The following is a 22525-nucleotide window of genomic DNA, read 5'->3' as shown; positions in this document are numbered from 1 at the left end:
AACAATCTGGAGGGATCTATGAGATAGAACACTATCACATCCAGAGGAAAAACTGTGGGAGGAGAAACACAGAAGAAAAACAATTGCTCAATCACATGGGTCGAGGGGATATGGTTGGGGATGTAGACTCTAAACAATCACCCTAGTGCAAACATCAATATTACAAAAATAGACTTTGATCAAGGACACATGTAAAACCCAGTGGAATTGCGCATTGCTATGGGAGGGGGGAAGGGAAGGGACAGAACATGAATCTTGAAACCAAGGGAAAATATTCTAAATAGACTAATTAAATAAAATTTAAAAAATAAATTAATAACACACATGAGTGTATGTGTGTAATACATGCATATATGCCACATGTTTATGTATATACCAGTCATGCTACATATTTAAAACTTAAAGTTACTTTGAGCTATATGTTATTCACATGTTATATATACATGCATATATGTAGGTATACACACATACATGCATAGCCTCCATTTTTGAAGTCTTTGAATCTTTGAAATAGAAATTTCTCTCTCTAAAAGATGGTGTTCCCTTACCCTAATTAGGTCTACTCATGGCTTTTTGTCATGTCTTTTCAGATCTCTACATGTATGCTGTCCTTGTGTGCTGCATCGGGATTCTCAGTGTCCTCCTGTTTACGCTGATTATTCTCTGCCAGTCTCTGATTAACAAGAGGAAATCGAGAGGTAATGGAAGTAAGCCAAGCTCTCCTCTCTGTGGAATGGAAGCATTAAGTTTGTAACAGAATCTAGAAAAGTATAGAAAGACAGATTATGCCACTTTGCTTACTGGTAAAAACCAGCTGTGTTTAAAAACACGTAAGATTTTGTGAATAATGTTATCAATCCCATGAGAGGCAGACTAGTGGAAGAAATAGAATTTGAGTCTGAGGTGCTTCTCATCCCTTCCATTTCCAAGGGCAGATATGTACATAAGTGTACACTGACCACCTCCATCTTTTTCAGAATTCCTTCTTTTCTTGGCCTCTCAGTCAGTCAGTCAATCAATCAGTCAATAACCATTTATTTAAGAATTTGCTGTGTTTTAGGCACTAGGCTAAGCCTTGAGAATACTAAGAAAGCCAAAAATTATGACTCAGCCTTCAAGAAGCTCACATTCTAATGGGGTTGAGGGTAAGATTAATATTAAAAAAAATAACATTCTTTAAAAATACATAGAATGTGAATGGAAAATCATCTCAGAGGAAATGCCCAATATTAAGGAGGGAAGGAAAGATCAGGAAAGGTCTCTTGTGGGAGGTAGTATCTGAGTTCAGTTTTGAAGAAGACCAGGAGAGCTAGGGGATGGAGGTATAGAGAGAGAACATTCCAAAAATGGGGGTGAAGCCATTTAAAAGGCACCGAGTGAGAAGATGGAGAGTATTAGGTGGAAGAAGCACCAGGAAAGCCCATGTCACTCCTGCAGCTCTACTGATCTAAGATTCCTCCTGATTCTCTGATGGTTTCTTTTTTTCCCTTTTTTACTGATTCCTCATCATTTCTTGTTGTTCAGTTGTTTTAGTTGTGTATGACTCTTTGTCACCCCTTATGGTAGTGATGGTGACCCATTTACAGACTGAGTGCCCAAACCGCACCCTCATGTCACATGTGAGCTGTCCCCTAACCCCAGACAGGCTAGGGAGGAAGCACTACCATTGGCCTTCTGGGCAGAGGGGTGGGTGATGTGAAAGAAATGTCCTCAGGTGCAGTGGAGTGGGGGGAAGGGACCAGCCCTCTCCAGCAAGCATGTCATAAGTTTGCCAATATGGTTTTCTTGACAAAGATATGGGAGTGGTCTGCCATTTTCTTTTCTAGCTCATTTTACAGATTGGTAAACTGAGGCAAACAGGGTGAAGTGACTTGCCTATGGTCATATCACTAGTAAGTTTTTGAGGCCAAATTTAAGCTCATGAAGAGAAGTCTTTGTGATTCCAAGTCCAGTGCTCTATGTGACACCTAGTGTGGCTAGTGCCCTGAGTCCTGTCCTTGACTTTCTGCTCCTTGTTCTCTATGGTATTTCCTTTGGCAATTTTATCCACTCCTGTGGTTTCTAATTTCATCTTTATGCTGATGACTCTTTTGCAAGCTTCAGGCCAACTGATCCCAACTGATTGTCCAATATTCTTAGCACTTCTACCTATTGCTAGAACCCTTAGTTAGAATACAGCAAATGAAAAAGTAAAACAAAACAAACCTTGTTTTCTTCCCTTTAAAATAGTTGTTTCACTTGCCTTCATTTCTATTTCTTTATATCCTGATTTATATGAATAAATTAATAATCCACTGAGTCCTATTAATCTTTATATTTATATTTACCCCGTGCCACATGAATTTCAAGTTATTAATATAATAGGCGAATTGTATGATCTGACATTCTAAGGATAAGCCTTGCCTTTTGCCACTTTTGAGGACCCAGGTAAAATTTCATAGTATTCCATCATTATTATATACCACAATTTGTTCAGCCATTCTCCAATTGACAGACATAAGGGAAGAATTAAAAAAAAATTAAAATATCCATTCTATGACCATCATCTCTACTCTGATCATATAATCAAATGTTTCCTCTTTTAAACTTCTTTGCTACCTTATAGGGCTTTACTAATTGCCTTTTATAGGATTCTGTATTTGAGAGGAAATTTAGGGGTCAACTAGTCCAACCCTTTAATTTTACAGAAAATAAAACTGAAGTCTAGAGATCAATCCAGAGATTGCTCATAACATAGAAAATAATTATTAGAAATGGTATATGAACCCAGGTTGTATAGCTCAAATTCTTTGTTCTTTTTTCTGCTTTTATCATATTTATTTCAAAGAAGGGACAGCTTTTATATTTTAGTATTGATTAGCATTTATTATGGGACTCACTACATTAGGGGGCACCTGATGTCTGTTCATCAAAGAATGAATGATCAAGGGATCTTGGGATTGCAGATTTAGATATAGTAGGGATTTTGGAAAATCATCCAGTCCAACTCATTAATTTTGTGGATGAATGAATGAAAAAAAATGAATGTTTAGCACACAGTAGGCATTTTAATAAATATTTATTGGTTTTCTTTCTACTTTTCTCTGTTGCTATAACTATTATAATGGCATAGTTAGAAAGAGCTCCTAAGAGGAATGAATATCAGGCACCTTTTTGGTTTTAGGCAGCATCAGACTGGGACTAAAAGGAGTCATTAGGAGAGGATCTCAGTCTTGTCCAAGTATCAGACAAGGGAAAAGGTGGTAGGTGGGGGAGCATGGAACTGCTGAGAGTCAGACCAACTTTACTTTAGATGGTGGCTCAAAACTCAGAAATGCATTTTCATGTACACATGAATTTGTAGTTAAAAGCATCACCTCTTGAGGTTTCATCATCTCTGCTCAAATGTTTTCAGCATGTAGCTCCTTGAAAATATAAAGTTCAAACAGCATCCATTATTCAAAAGTAATTCCAACTCTTTTTTCTTGGTACAACTTTACCAAGCATATAATGAGTCTCACTCTTTGTAGCAATGGCATAGCATGATTTGGAGATCTCCTTCTAATGCTTTTTTTTTTCCCAAGAGATTTTTACTTAGCTATTACTTATCCTGGGCTTGACATTCTGTTCTACCTTCTTGTTCTCTGCTGGTTTGAACTACATGGAGGCAATGATGCTTTCCTAATCCTTAACACATAAAAATACAAGGATATTTCATTCATTGAACAATTAGAACAACTTTTTTTTTCTGATTTATGTATATATCATCATGCAATGCATACGTCCATATTAGTCATTGTTGTAAGGGAATACTCATATAAAACCAAAACCCCAAAATAAAACTGTAAGTACACTACTGTGAAGTACAGTATGCTTTGATCTGCTTTTGAAACCACCATTTTCCACTCAAGAAGTGGATAGCATTCTTTGTCATAAGTGCTTCAGAATTGTTCAAGATCTTTGTATTGCTGAGAGTAGCTAAGTCTTTCATAGTTGATCATTGTACAATATTGCTGTTACTATGTATGATATTCTCCTGGTTCTGTTTATTTTGCTCTGCATCAGTAGAACAACTTCTTAATGATCGAATTTCTGGTAGTAATGTTGAAATTTTCAAGAGAAGACAGGGAATAGATAATGCTGGAAGCCCTAGATCATTCCATGGCACTCAAGATTCTTCAATTTTCCAAGCTATCCTCATAGAGGCAGAAGCATTAGAGAGCACATGCTGGGCTGATGTGTGGCAATTCAACTTGTTTTCAAAAAATGGACGCAGTTAGAAGAATGAAAGGATATTTTAATTAGCACTTAAGCAGGAGAATCCCACCTACTTTAGACTCCTAATGTTTTACACATTCTAGATGTTTAATAAATATTTTGTTATTCTCCCCCCCCAAATCAATAAATGAATGAAAATAACATTTCCTAAGAACTTATTATATGGGGTGGGTGTGGAGCAAAGATGGCAGTGTAATAGCAGGGAAATCCTGAGGCTGCTCTGAATATCCTTCCAAACCTATCATAAAAAGGGCAGAAGTCAAAACAAGATGAGCAAAGGGGATCTCCCACTAAATAAAACATGAAAGGTAGGCAGAGAAAGGGGATTCCCATGATATAAGGGGGCAAAACTGCACAAGGAAAAGTGAAGACCAACCATCCCCTACCCCCTACCATGTCAGACACAGAGCCAAGGCCTGGGCAACCTCCAAATTCTAGGAGGTGGGCAACACTAACAAAAAAGGACCATAGACTTACCCTGGGAGGCTTCCAGCCCTGGCAGTGAGATTCAAAGCTCAATAGCACTGGACTCATTCTGTAGCAGCAACAGCAGCAGCAGCAGTGGCAGTGAAGATAGACTCGGGGCAAAACACTGTGAAGTGGGCCATAGTAACAAACAAACAAACAAAAACCCACCACTGATCAACCCTGGTAATCCCAGGCCCTGGAGGTGAGGGTCAGAGCTCTATAGTACTGGTCTCATTCCTTGGTTCTGGGAGTCAGAACCTAAGAGAAATGATCAGAAACTTGTAGGATTCCCAGTTCTCGAGCAGGAAAATTAGTAGCAAAAAAAGTTCTTGACTCTGGAAAATTTCTCTGGAGAAAAAGAGCCAAAAACAAGCAACAGGAGAGGGTGAGAAACAAGCAAACAAATGTAAACTTCCCTCCCAAAATATAAACTGATTGCAAGCTCTGGAGAAACTCAAAAAGGAGTTCAAGGACCAAGTAAGACAGATAGAAGAAAAATAGGAAGAAAATTGGGAAAAAGAAATGAAAGTAATATAAAAAAGAAAATAACAGCTTAAAAGGCAAAATTGGCCAAATGGAAAGAAAGATACAGAAATCAAATGAAATAATAAGTAGATTAAAAATCAGAATTGATCTGCTAGACGAACAGTCAAAGAAGTCTAGTGATGAAAAGAATACTATGAAAAGTAGAATAGATGAAATAGAAAAGGAGAATCAAAAGATCATGGTTGAAAATCAGTCTTTTAAAACTAGAATTATGTAAATAGAGGCTAATGATGTCACAAAACATCTAGAAATAATAAAAGAAAACTAAAATGAAAAAATAAGAAAACATGAAATTTCTCATTGAAAAAAAAACAACTGACCTGGAAAATAGATCTAGGAGAGACAATTTGAAAATTATTGGACTACCTGAAAGTCATGACCCCCCCCCCAAAAAAAAAAAAGCCTAGACATCATACAACAAGAAATTATCCAAGAAAACTGCCCTGATATTCTTGAACAAAAGGACAAAGTAGACATTGAAAACATCCATATATTACTCCTTGTATTAAATCCCCAGATGACAACTCCCAGGAATGTTGTAGCCAAGTTCAAGAACTTCCAGGCCAATGAGAACATATTGTAAGTGGCCAAAAAGAAATAATTCAGATATCATGGAGACCCAGTCAGGATTACACAGGATCTGGCAACTTCCACACTGAAGGACTGCAAGGCTTGGGACATGATATTCTAGAAGGCAAGAGAACTGTGTCTACAACCAAGAATAAACTACCCATTAGAAACTGAATATATAGTTTCAGGAGAAAGTATGGATATTTAATAAAATAGAAGATTTTCAAGTATTCCTGAAGAAAAAAAAACAGAATTAAAAAGAAAATTTGATGTCTAAATACAAAATTCAAGAGAATCATAAGGATGTTAATAAGAAAGAGAAGCAATTTAGAGACTTCAATAAGGTCAAATTGATTATATTCTTTATGGAAAAATGATATCTATAAAAAGGAATTATTCAGATGGTTTTCCCAATATTGAACCAGCCCTGCATTCCTGGTATAAATCCAACCTGGTCATAGTGAATAATCCTTGTGCTAACTTGCTATAGTCTTTTTGTTAGTATTTTATTTACAATTTTTGGATCTATGTTCATTATGGAGATTGGTCTCTAGTTTTCTAGAATATAACTCCTTTTTAGCAGAACATGGAGTATATACAAAGATTGACTGTGTACTAGGGTATAAAAACATTGCAAGCAAATGCATAAAAACAGAAATAATAAATGAAATTTTTCAGATCATAGTGGGATAAAAAGTATAATTAGTAAGGGTTCATGGAAAGACAAACTAAAAATCAATGGGAAATTAAGTAGTCTAATCTTCCAAAATCGGTTGGTTAAAGAACAAATCATAGAAACAATTAATGATTTAACTGAAGAGAATTATAATGAGGAGACAGCATTTCAAAATTTATGGGATACAGCAAAAGCAGTACTCAGGGGAAAATTTATATCTCAGTGTGCCTATATCAACAAAAAAGAGAAAGAGAAGATCAATGAATTGAGCATGGGACTTAAAACAGTAGAAAATGAAAAAAATCAAAATCCTCAGATAGAGACCAAACTGGAAATCCTAAAAATCAATGGAGAAATTAATAAAATTGAAAGTAAAAGAACTATTGAACTAATTAATTAGACCAGGAGCTGATATTAAAAAAAAAAACAAATAAAATAGATAAAGTAGTTGTTAATCTAATTTAAAAAAAAAGAAAGCAAATAATCAACAGTATCATGAATGAAAATGGTGATCACATATCTAATGAAGAGGAAACTAAAGCAATTATTAAGTGCTATTTTACCAATTATGTGACAATCTAGGTGAAATGGCTGAATGTTTACAGAAATATAAATTACCTCAATTAATAAAAGAAGAAATAGAATAATTAAATAGTCCCATATCAGAAAAATAAATTATGAAGCCATAAAAGAACTCCCTAAGAAAAAATCCACAGGGCTAGCTGGGTTCATAAGTGAATTCTATCAAACATGTAAGAAACAACTGTTCCCAATACTCTACAAACTACTTGACAAAATAAGCAAGGAAGGAGTCTTACCAAATTCTTTTTATGGTGCAAATATGGTACTGATTCCCAAGCCAGGAAGACAAAAATCAGGGAAAAAAACTAGAGACCCATATCCTTTATGAACATAGATGCAAAAATCTTAAATAAAATACTAGCAAAAAGACTACAGCAAGTTAGCACAAGGATTATTCACTATGACCAGGTCGGATTTATACCAGGAATTCAGGGCTTGTTCAATATTGGGAAAACCATCTGAATAATTGACAATATCAACAACCAAATTAAAAGAAATCTCATAATTATCTCAACAGATTCAGAAAAAAAGCCTTTGACAAAATTCATCATCAATTCCTATTGAAAACAGTAGAAAGTATAGGAATAGATGGGCCTTTCCTTAAAGAATAATAAACAGTATATATTTAAAACCATCAGCAATCATCATCTGCAATGGGGATATGTCAGAAGCCTTCACAATAAGATCAGGAGTAAAGCAAGGATGCCTATTATCACCACTACTATTTAATATTGTACTAAAAATGCTAGCAGAAGTAATTAGAGAAGAAAAATAAATTGATGGGATTAAAGTAGTTGCGATAAGAAAACTAAACTATAACTCTTTGCAGATGATGATGGGATACTTAGAGAATCTGAGAAAATCAACTAAACAGCTAGTGGAAATAATTACTAACTTTAGCAAAGTTGCAGGGTACAAAATAAACCCATATAAATCATCTAAATTTCTATGTATTTCCAATAAAACTCAGCAGCAAGAGTTAGAAAGAAAAACTAAATTTAAAAACACTCTAGACAATATAAAATATTTGGGGATCTATTTGCCAAGACAAACTCAGGAATTATATGAACACAACTACAAAACACTTTTCACACAAATAAAACTAGATCTAAATAATTGGAAAAAACATCAATTGCTCATGGGCAGAATGACATAATATAATTAAAAATGACAATCCTACCTAAATTAATTTACTCATTAAGTGCCATACCTATTAAACTACCAAAATCATTTTTTATAGAATTAGAAAAAATTATAATAAACTTCATCTAGAAGAAGAAAAGATCAAGAATATCAAGTAAAATAGTGAAAAAAAAACTGAAGGATGGTGGCCTAACAGTACTAGATCTTAAACTCTTAAACTGTAATATAAAGCAGTGATCATCAAAACAATATGGTATTGACAGAAGGGTGGATCAGTGAAATAGACTTGGGGTAAAGTACTTCAGTAAGCTAGTGCTTGATAAACCCAAAGATCCTAATTGTTAAGACAAGAGCACACTATTTGACAAAAACTTCTGGGAAAACTGGAAAACAGTATGGGAGAAATTAGGTTTAGATAAACATCTCACACTTTACATTAAGATAAATTCAAAATGGGCAAATGGCAAATATAAAGAGGAAAATTATAAGTAAATTAGATGAACATAGAATAGTATACCTGTCAGATCTATGGGAAAGAAAAGAATTTAATACCAAGCAAGATATAGACAACATTATAGGATATAAAATGAATAATTTTGATTATATTAAATTAAAAATAATTGTACCAACAAAATCAGTAGAACCAAAATTAGAAGGGAAGCAACAAATTGGGAAAAGATTTTATAACAATCATTTCTGACAAAGGTCTAATATCTCAAATTTATAAGGAACTAAGTCAAATGAACAAGAAATCAAACCATTTACCAGTTGCCAAATGGTCAAGAGACATGAATAGGCAGTTTTCACTGAAGAAGTCAAAACTATCAATAATCATGTGAAAAAGTATTCTAAATTCCTCCTGATTAGAGAAATGCAAATCAAAACAACTCTGAGGTACCATCTCTCACACCTAGCAGATTGACCAATATGATGGTAAAGGAAAATAATAAATGTTGGAAGGGATATAGCAAAGTTGGGACATTAATGCATTGGTGGTGGAGTTGTGAATTGATCTAACCATTCTTGAAAGCAATTTGGAATTATGCCCAAAGGGCTTTGCAAGAATGAATACCCTTTGATCCAGCTTCTACTAGTTTTGTGCCCCAAAGAGATAATAATAATAAAAATATTTATACAAAATTATTCATAGCTTGTAACAAGGGAATCACTTTAAAAGACTGATATATATTAATTTAAGGTCGCCAAGGAATCAGCTATGTAATTCCTAAATGAAAAACTCAAGTCAGCCATCAGCCTTTTTTGGAGTTTAATTACAATAGGAGTAAGAAAGGAATTAGAGATAGAGAGAGAGAAAAAGGGAGAGAAGGGAATAGGGCTTAAATACCCCTTCTGTTTAAGCTGGGCCAAAAGGCCCAAGCCCTTAGATAGCTGGGGCAAAGAAAAGAGATCAGTCCCTATTACTCACATGTCCAAAATGGAGAAACAGTCTCAGAGGCCCCCACCTTCAGCTTCCTTCAGAGCAAGCCTTCTCAGAGCCCACACGAGCCACACTGACCAACTCTCAACCTCCCCTGGAGTCTTCAGACCCCCTATCTTTAAGGAAACCATCCAAGTTCCTCCCCTCAGTTCTCCCATCTACCAATCACTGTTCATCAATTTCCCTGTGCCAATGGAGGCTCTAGCTTAACCCAGGACCGCCCAGAGGTTTCTGGCTTTTGCACATGTCTGTTGAAGGTCATATTTTCAAATGATTAAATCTTTACTCCTTTGCTACAGCCCTTTCTAAATCCTGTTAACCTGAGTAGGGTAGATATTGGAATAATTAAATTTTGATCTAGGCTGCAGCCCTTACTCAATCCTATTAGGACTGAATAGGGTGGAGATTTATTCCAAGTATCTCCATTGTATCAATTCTAAAATCAATCAAGACTCAAAGAAATTCCTGTTCTATGCTTAAGCATAGGTCAAAGTCCTTTCCATTGTTCAGCAAAGGGTTTCTGTCCTAAAGTAATCTTAAGAAGGGAAGAGAAGGAACCTCCCATGCCAATGGGGTTCCCATTCCAATAGACTATCAGTAAGAAATTTTCCAAGTATGAAATATCCCAATGGTGAAATTTCCAACATTTATAAGTCTAAGGAAATTTGAGGTTTACAAGCTGTACTTTTTGTGGTGGCCAAAAAATTGGAAACTGAGGGGAGTGTCCCTTGATTGGGAAATGGCTGAACAAGTTGTGGTGATGGAATACTATTGTGCTATAAGGAACGATGAACTGCTTGATTTCTATATGAATTGGGAAGACCTTCATGAACTCATGAGTAATGAAATGAGCAGAATCAAGAAAACATTGTGCTCAGAAAGTGAAACATAGTAGATTGATTGAATGTAATTGATTTCGCTACTAGTAGCAATGCAATGATCCAAGACAATCCAGTGGGACTTGTGAGAAAGAATGCTATCTATATCAAGAGAAAGAACTATGGGAGTAGAAATGTGGAAGAAAAACTTGATTTATCACTTTCTTATATGGGTATATGATTTAGAGTTTGGGCTTTAAATAATACTCTATTACAATATGGAAATAGATATCAAGTGATAATACATATATAATCCATTGGAATTTCTGGTCAGCTCTGGGAGGGGGGGAATTAAAGGGAGGAGAGAAAGTGAAATATGTCACCATGGCAAAATATTTTTCCATAAATTAAATAAATAAAAAATAACTTATGTGCCATCTCCTAATCACTAGAGTTATAAATACAAAGGCAAGATAGTCTTTGCTCTCAAGGAATTTGAATTCAAGCAGTATACTCCTATTATGGTACCTAAGAAGAATCCCTAAGTTGTCAATCCAAATTGATAATATTTATTAAATGCCTATCATGTAGAAGGGAACTGAACTGGTGAAAAACACAATCTCTAGATGCTATTAATCACATATACAATTTAAAGGAATAAATGTTCTAAAGGCTTTTTCTAATAGGGCAGAGAACTTTCAATCTATGTTGGTGAGTAGAGTATTCATTGATGAATTCTTGGCTCCTTACAGTAAAGTTAAAGTCTTAGGAATAATTCAGTTGGGATCACTTGATTTCTTGATTTAAAAAAAGTAGAACATATGCTCTAAGCTAATACCTAGTCCCAGATGTATGCTTGATTAATTAGGGTTCAGTATGCTCTGAAATACATTTGGCAAACACATTATGTTCCAAAAGCTGATAAACTTTCCCTTCAAAACAGTGTTTTAAATAGTGTGTTGTATCCTAATTTAGAACACCGAGACCTACTCTGTGCCAAATGGACTGGAAGAAATGATACATTTTCATTGAGAAATAATAGAAATAATATTGTTGTATTACTCAAATAATCAGATGGTTTTAGCATCTCCTGAATCGAGAGTTATTCCCTCAAGTGATATAGAATGTAATCTTTTCATGTGAGCATATTGTTGCAATATTAGTAAATAGATATAAATAAAAAGTATTAAAATCCAGGTTTTTTTTAACAGATGTATTCTTAAATTCCTTCCAGTCTTGAATCTGTTTTTATTAATAAGAGATAGGTATTGTGTTTATCTTTAATTCTAATCTTTAATGATAATCAGGGTTAATGGGAGGTGGTTGAAAAGACAAATTTCTAAACATTCTATTTCCTTTACCTTGAAACTTTCATACTTATTAGCCAATATTTTTTAAATTAGCAATAAAATAACACATACTTAAATATAATCAGTATAATATTAGCCACTTTCAGGGGAGGGAAGTAAGTTCCAAAATGGAATGAAGAGATAGAGAGGAAGAGAGATTTTCCAGTATACAGTAGCATAGAGAAATGGGCCTTGCTCTGTAACATTTCTCACCTCTGTCTCTTCTCCACTTTCACAGTGACTTAAATTACCTGACCTGATGCTCATCACCCCTTTACCAAGATGGTTGCACAAATGTACTAATTGGACTCCCCAAATTCCAGGCATTCCCTTCTCCAATCCATCCTCCACATTATAGCCAAAATCATCTACCCAAAGCACAAGTACAGCTAAGCCACTGTCCTGGTCAAGAACTTAAGATGGTCCTCTATTATTGTTAAGATAAATTACAGACTACTCAGTGAGGCATTGATAGCCTTTCACAGGCTAGCCTCCATTTTCTCTTTCCAAATGTATAAGACATTATTCCCTCTGTGTGCTAGATTGCATTACATGCCCTCCCCTAAATTTATTGCTTTATGGCTTACCTCCATGCCATTGTATCCAGTTGTCTTTGTTTAGAAGACATTCCTCCTCCCACCTCCTCTACCTTTTAGTATCCCTAACTTCATTCAATACTCAATTCAAATATTTCTCACATGTGAAATATTTCCTGTTCCCATTAGTCTTTTTTTTAAAAAATCTTACTTTCTGTCTTAGTAACAATAAAACAGAGAGAAAAGAAAGAACTAAGCAAATGAGGCTAAGTGACTTGCCCAGGGTCACACAGCTCAGAAGTGTCTGAGATCAGATTTGAACCCAGGTCCTCCTGACTGCAAGCCTGGCACTCCATCTACCAATAATACCTAGTTGTCCCTTCTCTAGTTGTTAGTGCCACCTCTTTTCTCTTCAAATGATCATATGTAGGAATATGTTTCCATGTTATACTCCTACCCTGAGTGAAATGTAAGCCTTAATGCACTATGTAAATGCAATTTATTATTATTATCTATTATTATTTTCCTTTAGACTAAGTCTTTTAAGTCTTGTCTTAGAAGAAAATGTTTATAGGTTAGGAACTGGACCAATATAGAGTTTCTTATGTCTTTTTGGTTGATACTATTTAATTCATTTCTAAGATCTTGAGTTTGTGCAGTGGGATATTTTTCTGGCACCTTGAAACATTGATTCCAGTTTGTGAAACAGAAGAGAATCCAGTTTTGATTTTACCAAGGCTGTGTTGATACTGACAGATACCAGTGGAAAGCATTGTTTAACCCTCAACCACATCTGCTCAAACCCCTCTTGGCAGTTCTGTCAGAACAAACTATTGTTTTGGTTATACCCATTCTGCCAAATCAACTGGTTTGAGAAGAGGCCAAGAGAAGTCCAAAGCTAAGCTTAAAGTGCCAGGACCTTTGTTTTTGTGAACACTTCTCTTTATTGTTTTTATTTAATGGCTAGTTTAGCTTTTTTTTTTTTTTAAGATACTTTATTTTAAAGAGTGGATTTGTTTTTAATTGAACATACCTGTTGGTTTGCCAAGCAAAACCATGGCATTTAATTCCTTTTCAATGCAATAAAGATTGTTGTATTCTTCTATGAGTGCCAATAATACCAGGATCTCCTCATTATACGTTAATGGGTTTTGCAATTATGAGTCACCCTGGAAAATACAAAATATTGTGGCAAACAAGCTTCCATGATTTGTTCCTAAAGTTTTCCCAAGTGTGCTGTCTTCCAAAGAAGACTTCAGTTTGTATCCTAATACAATGCAGACTTGCCTCTTTATTGTGGTCATAGCCATCCATGCAAAAATATTTCAGCATTTTATATTTTTCTTCTCAAGGTAGAGTGAGAATTCAATAAATAGGAGTTAGGAAGCTTCCACAGGCATAGTTTCATCTCTCTGGGAGCAATCTTTGCTATGGTCTCTAGCTTAAGCCTGGCTACTAATGACTTTTCTGGCTCTATTTAAGGCTATGTTAACATGAACCTGCCTGTCCTCTTCTGTGTTTAGTCTTAGTAACTCATCTGCGAAACTTATCTCTCAGTGGTAGATAAGGATTCCAACTCCTTTGGCTAACATGTACTGAATTACAATGACTGATCCGTGGTAATAGTCTCAAGAGAAACTCAGAGACTCAAAGAAACTTAGAGATTGATATTTTGCTTCATGATCAATATTCAGCTGGGGTCAGGGTAGAAAGGGAGTATCTGGTAGTTCTCCAATTAGGAGAAACTGAGTGACAGAGAGGAGATAACTTGATCATTCAATAAGCATCTAAAAGGCAACTACTGTGTACCAAGCAAGCTTTGGGGATTTAAATGGAAATATGAGATAGTTCCCTTCCTTTAAGGAGCATTTTATTTGGTAAGATGCATCATTTCAAAGGATATTCATACAGTGCTGATTAATGTTGTTCTTTGTAGCAACAATATTTTTCTTCTTTGAGACTTGTGATTTTAGGAACATGGAGTAAAATGGAAACTCCATTACTGATGACTCAAGTGAGCAACTTCTCTACCTTTGGAAAGTCTTGGAGAGATGCCTGAGAGACAAAGAGGTCAAATGACTTTGCCATGTTCACTTAGGTAGTCACTGTCAGAGGAAGGTCTTGAACTTGGGTCTTCCTGACTATCAGGCAATCCCTCTAGCCATTCTTTTAGGCTGCTGATCAGTAACAAGAAGATAGCTAGGAAAAAGGGATTCCTTCCCTTCAACTTAATTATAAACTTCTTATTTTCTAGATAGACCTGAGGAATTGCACGTGAGGTTTTGTGGAGAAGTGTAAACTTATGGACACTTAGTATGGACTTAGTATCTACAGAAGATAAAACACCAAATAGTATGGCCAAGAAATATGGATGTCCAGAAAGAGCATTCATTCAGTATGTGTATACTGTGCAAATTCATTATTTGTTAGATAATGTACTGAGCATGGGCTACCTCTCAGAGATGACCAGAAAGGATTGTTTAAACAGGAAAATATATAAGTATATATTTTAAAATATATATACACAAATAATATTGTTACATATATAAAATATAATATAATGTAATATATACATATACATATAAACATATGTATATACACTATATACACATACTATATATATGTACATATATATATATATAATTACACATAATTATACATATACAAAATTTCCCAATATAGGCTTTGTCTCTGAAATGAATTCGTTAATTGAATCCTTTTAAGTGGTCTTAATGACTAAATGCTGATTGCATAATCAGTCAGCCAAGAAGTTAATTTAATTGACTTGTTACGATATACATGGGAAAATACCAGATTAGTTATTTATACAAAGGAATATATAGTTTGTTGCTTTTTATTGTACAGAAGAAGTAAAATTGTGTCTCTGATATAAGCAAATAGGATGAAGGATATCTATGGTTCCTACTGGCTTCTCTATTTTCTTGTTTCATTGCTGAGGTTAAATTTTGCAGTCAATTCTTTCTAGTTTGTCAAGATATTCCTGGAATCTAACAGAATCATCCTTCGTGCCTCCCAATTTTGTGTCATTTGCAAAATTTTTTCATAATTATACCAACTATGTCTTTATAGAAGTCATTAACAAAATTAATAACTTCTCATTTTTTGTGTGTTTTTAGAAGAACGAACCATAGATTTAGAATTAGAAGGGATTTTAGAAATCATCTTATCCCAGAAACAAAGAATCACAGAATCTCAGAGATGGGAAGGGCCTCAAAGCCATCTACTCTAATCCTTCCTTGTACAAAAATATCTTCTACAACATTCCCAACAAGTGGTCATTCAGCCTCTGTTTAAATATCTCAACAATGAGAAAGTTATTCCATTCTGAGGCAAGTCATTCCACTTCTTTGTTGTTAAGCATTTTTTTCTTACCTTGAATTTAATTTTGTCTCACAACAGCCTCTGTTCATTGCTCCTCACCTCTCAACGGAGTCAAATAGAAAACTAATTCATCTTCCATAGGATGGCCTTTAAAATATTTTAAGATAGCTGTAATGTTTCCACTAAAGCATCTCTTCTCCAGATAAAACATAACCCATTTTTTTGATCAATCCTTTTGTGGTATGGCATTGAGGCCTTGACATTCTGGATAGACTCTTTTTTTTTCCACTTTTCTCTATCAGTCTTCTTCCTAAAACTGAACTGAATCCAATATTCTATATATAATCTGACCAGGGCAGAGTTCAGAAGGATTACTATCTCTTTCATTCTTTGCACAACACTTTTCTTGGTAACGAATATTTTACTTTAGCTGATAGCTACTATATCTTGTCGAATCTAATGGAATTTGTAGTTCACTACAACTACCACCATCACCTCACCCAGTGTTTGTTTCTACCATTCTTATAACTATTAATTGTAAAATTGATTTTTAACTCAGCTATGTGTATTCAGTTGTTTTCAGTCATGTCCAACTCTTCTTGACCCCATTTGTCATTTTTCTTGGGAAGATGAATCTTCCTGATTCTAGGGCTGGCCTTCTATCCATTGAGCCACTGTAGGACGTAATATTTATATTGCATCAATTTTTGTCTTATTAAATTTCTATTCTGCCTCCTTACCTGGTGAGATCTTTTGATTCCATAATATTAGTTATCCTCCATTTTATGTTATCTATAAACTTGATAATTATATCATCTGGGGCTTCATCTAATTCACTGATAAAGCAATTCAACAACGCAGAGCCAAGGAGAGATACCTCAAATACTTTACTAGAATTCCCTCTGCAATTTCATTGAGTCCTTTATGACTGCTTTGAGGTTCAGTCAGGCAACCAGTCTTTATAAATTATGTATTTATTTATTTCTTCAATTACATGTAGAAACAATTTTTAACAATTATTTTCAGACATTTTAGGATTCAGATTTTCTTGCTGTCTCCCATCCCTAATCCTTTCCAAGGTTATACAAATGCTTTTGTGCAATACATATTTCCATATTGCTCATGCCATGATAAAAGACACATATCACATATACAATAAAAAACTCATGAAGGAAATGAGTGAAAAATAGCATGCTTTGATCTGAAATCTGACTCCAACAGTTCCTTCTTTTGTAGTAGATCACACTTTTCATCCTGAGTCCCTTGTTAGGATTTTAGAAACTTGTTTTTCTGATCATGGTTTAGTCCTTCATAGTTGATCATCTTAAATCATTTCTGTCATTGTCTACATTGTTGTCTTGGTTTTGCTCACTTCATTTTAAGTTCCTATAAGTCTTTCCAGGTTCATCTAAACTCATTGTGCATTGGTTTTTTTTATGGTGCAATAGTATTCCATTACAACATATACAACAACTTCATTCATTCCCCAACTGATGGACTACTCCTTAGTTTCTAATTCTTCACCACTACAAAAAGAGCTGCTAAAAATATTTTGGTAGGTCCTTTTCCCTTATCTCTGATCTCTTTAGGATACAAACTTAGGAGTGATATTGCTAGGTCAAAGGGTATGCATAGTTTTATGGTCTTTTGAGCATTGTTCTCTATGGCTCTACAGAATGGTTGTATCAGTCAAACACTTTTGAATTCAACTAACTGCTCTGCTATCTAGCTCACATCTCTCTCTTCTTAAGTGGAACAGAATGAAACTTTGTAAAATATTCTGCTGAAAAATAGGCAAGTTATGCCTACAAAATCATTCTGGATTGTTTATGCACTAAAGTTACTCAAACAATAGTCAGTCTACAATGCATTATTTTGATAATGGGTCACCATTTCCATTTCTGGGTGTTAAACCATCCCTTTAATAATGCATTCTAGGAATATGGCCTCCCTTCCCCAACCAGCATTTTAAAAATAGCAAATTTTGTTTTACAGAATTTCTCTAGTTATCTAAGATCTTAAAAAAATTACTGAATATGGGTCAGTAGTCACTTGCACCAGTTTTTCATTATCCTGGCAACTGTTTATCTTGGTCAGATAATTTGAACTGATAAGGTGCTTTATTTCCATGCCTCCTTCCTAATTTATCTCTCTATATATCAATCCCAGGGTTAATGTGGACAGAGAGAAATCATTGATAGCAAAAAAGACCTGGGTTCAAGTCCCATATCTGACATTCTTTGTCTGGATGACCCTGGTCAAGTCACTTATCCTCAGTGATCTAGGCAACATTCTAAGACCATAAATTGCAGACAAGGGGTGACCTGCATTGGTAGAATGAGTTTTCTCACTTGAGATTTTCCTATATGAATTCCATTGTAATAAGAATAATTAATATTAATATAGTGCCCTGAGATTTCAAAAATTCTGTACAATGATAATTTCATTTTATCCTCAAAACAATCTTAAGAATCAAAGTAAATTGGACACCTGGGAAGGAATATGGCAGAAATAAAGGAAGAATGGGACAAACAGTGAGTTGGAACAGAATAGATGGAAATGCATAGCTAGTAACTATGACATCAAATTTAAATGGAATGAATTCACACATGCAAAGAAAATGGATAGCAAAAAGGATGAAAAAATAAGGACCTGACAATGTGTTGGTTACAGAAAGCACACTGAAAATGAGAGACAAATATAGAGTGAAGATGAGGGACTAGAGAAGAAGACACTATGCCTCAGCAGGGGTAGCAGTCATCATCTCTGATATGATTAGGGCTAAAATGGATATAATTGGAAAAGATGAATAGGGTAACTGTATTATGTTGGCATATCAATATTAGACCTATATACCCAAAGTGTTACAGCATACAGATTTTTATAAAGGAAAAATAAATGATATACACATGGAAATAGATAAAAAATCATAATGATGCACTTTAGTTCTCCCCTCTCAGAACTAGATAAATCTAACCAAAATAAATAAGAAAGAAGTTAAGGAGATGAATAGAATCTTAGATAAGTTAAATAAGAAATATCTGGAAAGTCCATACATACCTGAATGAGGTTAGTATTAGAGCTAAACTTGAGCACACACTTAATCCAAACATAGTTTCTGGTGGGACAACAAAGGCTAAGAGAGCATAAATATTCTACAGAAGTCTTACTTGAACACATCATATTATGGAAGTAATCTACATCGCTGAGGGGTTGTGGCACTGGAATAAATGTTCCACTGGGTATGACCAAGCAGGAAAGACTTGTTTTGGAAAGAGTGTGGTCCCAATAACAGATTATATTGTATTGTTACTTCCCTAAGAACCAATCTAGCAAAATATGGACCTGATAATATATGTTAACTGAGAACCAGATGGCTTAAAATGATTAAATTAAATGCTAATAAGAACATGGAGAAATAGGTCTAATATTACATGGTTAAAGTAGCTGTGAATTTTTTTTAAAAAGAAAACAATATAGAAATCTATATTAAGAGCTGTAAGGATGTTCATGCTCATTGACCTAGAAATCCTGTTATTAGGTATGGGTCCTGAGGGCATTAAATTGATAGGGCAAAAAGCTGCAAATCTATGAAAGTATTCATGGAAGTTTTGTCTATTGTGACAAAATAACTGGAAACAACACTAATATAACAAGTTGGAGAAATGGATGAATAGACTGTGATATTTGAATATACTGGATTGCATTATGTTATTCAAAATGACAAATAATGGAAATGCAAATAAAATAAGAAAATATATGAAGAGATGCAAAAAGAAGAAAAGAGGATAAGAATAATACACACCATGATTATTTTAAGAAATAACTGCCACAAAACAAGAGAAAAAAGTATTTACATAAAACAAATCCAAAGGAAACTGAATTTATATTAGCATACGTATATTGTTTATTTATTTTTAAACAAATTGTAAACAATGTGGAGTGTGTGGCTTTACACATAATCTTTTTATACATTTGTTTAGTTCAATGTATTTTGTTGGCAGTGATGGTTACTAAGTATATAATAAAAAATAAATAAATGAATTGGAAAAATAAAAAATAATAATCTTGGCATTTAAGTTCTATTATTTCCCTTACTTTATAGATGAAAAAACTGAAGCAGACAGAGGTTATATGGCTTTTTTAGAGTTACTTAGTCCATAAGTGTCTGAAGTTAGATTTGAATGAAAATCTTTATGACTCCAGGTCCATTGCTCCATCCACTGTGCTCCATAGCTGCCATCCCTATCAATCGTCTATAGTCATTTGTATTTCCCCCCTTTGTTTAGCAGAGAAAACAGAAGCAAAACAAGAATTGAGTAGTTCTTCCTTCTCTGTATCATTCATTATCATCTTCCCATTCACTTGGAACATTAATATTTTCCTTCTTTTCTTTGATATTTTTCTCTTCCCAATATGTCTAAGGCCACATTTTCCCTGTTATTAGCATTCTTCACCAACCTCAATCTGTTCTGAGTCAGAGTGCTCTTAATGCTATATCTAACTCAGGTGCCATATAGCTAGTAAATAGTCTTCCAAATTCTCCCCATTCTAGAAGAGGCAGAATTGTTTCACTTTCCCTCATCCTATACCTACAAGATACCTGTGTGGGCACTCAAGAACCTATAGTATCACTCATGTTTGGAATTAGAGGAAGAAGGTGAAGGGACTTGTAGTGTTATTTGAAAAGTGCCATTAGGGCCAAACTTGCATCCTTATCTAAACTTTGTGTTTCTCATTGAGCCTAACATGCTCTTGTAAATCTTGAAATTTCTCAGACTTGTGAATGTTAAAAATTTCCCCATTGGGGAATTCTCAATTGGAACAATTCCCTACTGGGAACATCCCACATTTGGATGTGAGAACTCTACTTGGATCAGAAATGGGAGGACCTCTGCTCCACCCATACTTGGTACTGCTTTGGGGGAGAGAACTCCTTGCTAAACAATGAAAGTACTTTAACCCTTACCTTTATTGAGGCAAAAAGTTCTTTAAGCCATGCCTATTTTTAGAATTAATACAATGGGGTGCTAAGTACCTATTAAAGGTCAGGCAACTTGTAAACTTGCCAGGAGCAAAGAGGTGAAAACTTATTCAGAAGTTTTCTCTGGTACAGACTTACTAAAGGGATTAGTCGACCCAGCAGTGTTTTTAGAATGGGTGGTCCTTTGGAAAACGACTACTGTGATTGGTAGATGGAAGAACTTAGGGGAGGTGACATAGGAGAAAACTCCCTATATAAGAAAAAGCAGAATCTCTTGAAAGACAATCCTTTTGGAAGGATCGCTTGAGGAAAATCCTTTTAGAGAGAAAATCTCTTGAGAAGAAATCCTTTTGGAGAATCCTTTTGGAGAATCTCTTGAGAGAGGCTCTGGAGAAGGGAAGCTCTTGGAGGACAATCTCTAAGGAGGTCTTGCTGGAGCACCCCTGAGGGGACTCTGGCCCTCTGGAGGCTCTTGAGAAAGGCCCTTTGAAACAGTCTCTGGCTGGAAGGCTCTTTGAGGAGGACTCTGGCTGGAACTCTCTCTGAGGAGACTCTGTCACTAGAATCCTTGCTTAGACAGACCTTGTGGTGAGTGATAAAAGACTGACTAATCTCTCTATTAAGACTCAAGTCTAGGCCATGTTGGCTTAAGGCCCTTCATACTTATTTCCCTTTTCTCTTTTTATCTCTTTTCTTTAATTCCTCATTGTATTATTAATTAAAATCTCTATAAAACCCAGTTGACTTGGGTATATTCATAATTGGGAATATTTCTCTGGTGACCACCTTATATTTGATTTCAAAACAAGACTCTGTACTGAAAACATATTTTCTGTGGTCACAAATTTACTCACCCACTCTTATATCTATCACAGTTTACAACCTCAACCATTTTAATTATTACAGTTTATGACCCCAACTCTTTTAACTACCACAGTTTATGGCAGACAACTAATTTAATTGTTACACTCTTCTTCCTCATACAGATGTTAGAAAGTGCTTATTGAAACTCATTTCTTCTTAGGCAGAGGGGGAGGAGCTGGACCTTGGATTTCATTCATAGAAGGCACATTGGGATAAAATAAAACCCCCAAACTTCCTCTAGCAAAAGATGGCTGCATTTTCTTTTCAAAATTTGATTTTAGATTTTTAGAAAGGTGATGAGTTAAGAAACATGCTCAAAGACACACAGCCAAGTCTTGAACTTCATCATTCCTGCTCCAAGACCAACTCTGGTCATTAAACCAAACTACCTTCTTATATGTTCTTCTTAATTAATGAAGCCTATATTATAGGTAAGAGTACTATTCTGGGCACTGGGGATACAAAGATAAAAGCAGAAACAACAACAATAACAAATAGCCCTACCCTCATGAAGTTTATGTTCTATTGGTGGATACATCATAACAGAAATATAAGATCATTAAAGGGATTAGGAATGGCTTCTTGGAGGGAGCGGCACCTGATCTGTGCCTTGCAAGAAGCTAAGAACTCTAGGAGATAAAAGTGAGGAAAGTATGTATTTCAGACATGGAGGGAGAGTCTAAGACATCAGGAATGCAATGGTGAGGTTTTCAAAAATCAATTAAACACCTACTGCCTACAGGCACTGTAATAGGTACTAAGGAAACAAAGCTGAAAACAGAATTGTCTTTCTCCTCAAGAAGTTTGCATTTTATCATGAAGACAACATGTATACTTATACAAGATTATGCAAGATATATACATATTATATATATAAAGTAATTTGGAAGGGAAAAGACATAAGCATATTGGGGGCAGGTTGTATCAGGGAAGATTTCTTGGAGAAAGTAGC

At 34.9% G+C, this 22525-nt stretch overlaps 1 protein-coding gene across 2 annotated transcripts in view; it reads left to right on the top strand.

Annotated features, from left to right (window-relative positions):
• Positions 1 to 22525, top strand: part of VSTM4 (V-set and transmembrane domain containing 4) — a 126765-nt gene that overhangs the window by 51838 nt on the left and 52402 nt on the right. Inside the window, exon 4 of one of the 2 annotated variants that reach the window (XM_056800757.1) lies at positions 591 to 707. In XM_056800757.1, the coding sequence (XP_056656735.1) occupies positions 591 to 707 (117 nt within the window). The remainder of the gene's footprint in view (positions 1 to 590; positions 708 to 22525) is intronic. The other variant, XM_007478603.2, reaches the window with a different exon arrangement.

The sequence above is a fragment of the Monodelphis domestica genome, chromosome 1 (assembly GCF_027887165.1).
Source record: "Monodelphis domestica isolate mMonDom1 chromosome 1, mMonDom1.pri, whole genome shotgun sequence".
In the NCBI taxonomy this organism is placed as follows: domain Eukaryota; kingdom Metazoa; phylum Chordata; class Mammalia; order Didelphimorphia; family Didelphidae; genus Monodelphis; species Monodelphis domestica.
Note: the sequence above shows the minus strand (reverse complement) of the source record. Positions and strands in the feature narration are given on the sequence as shown.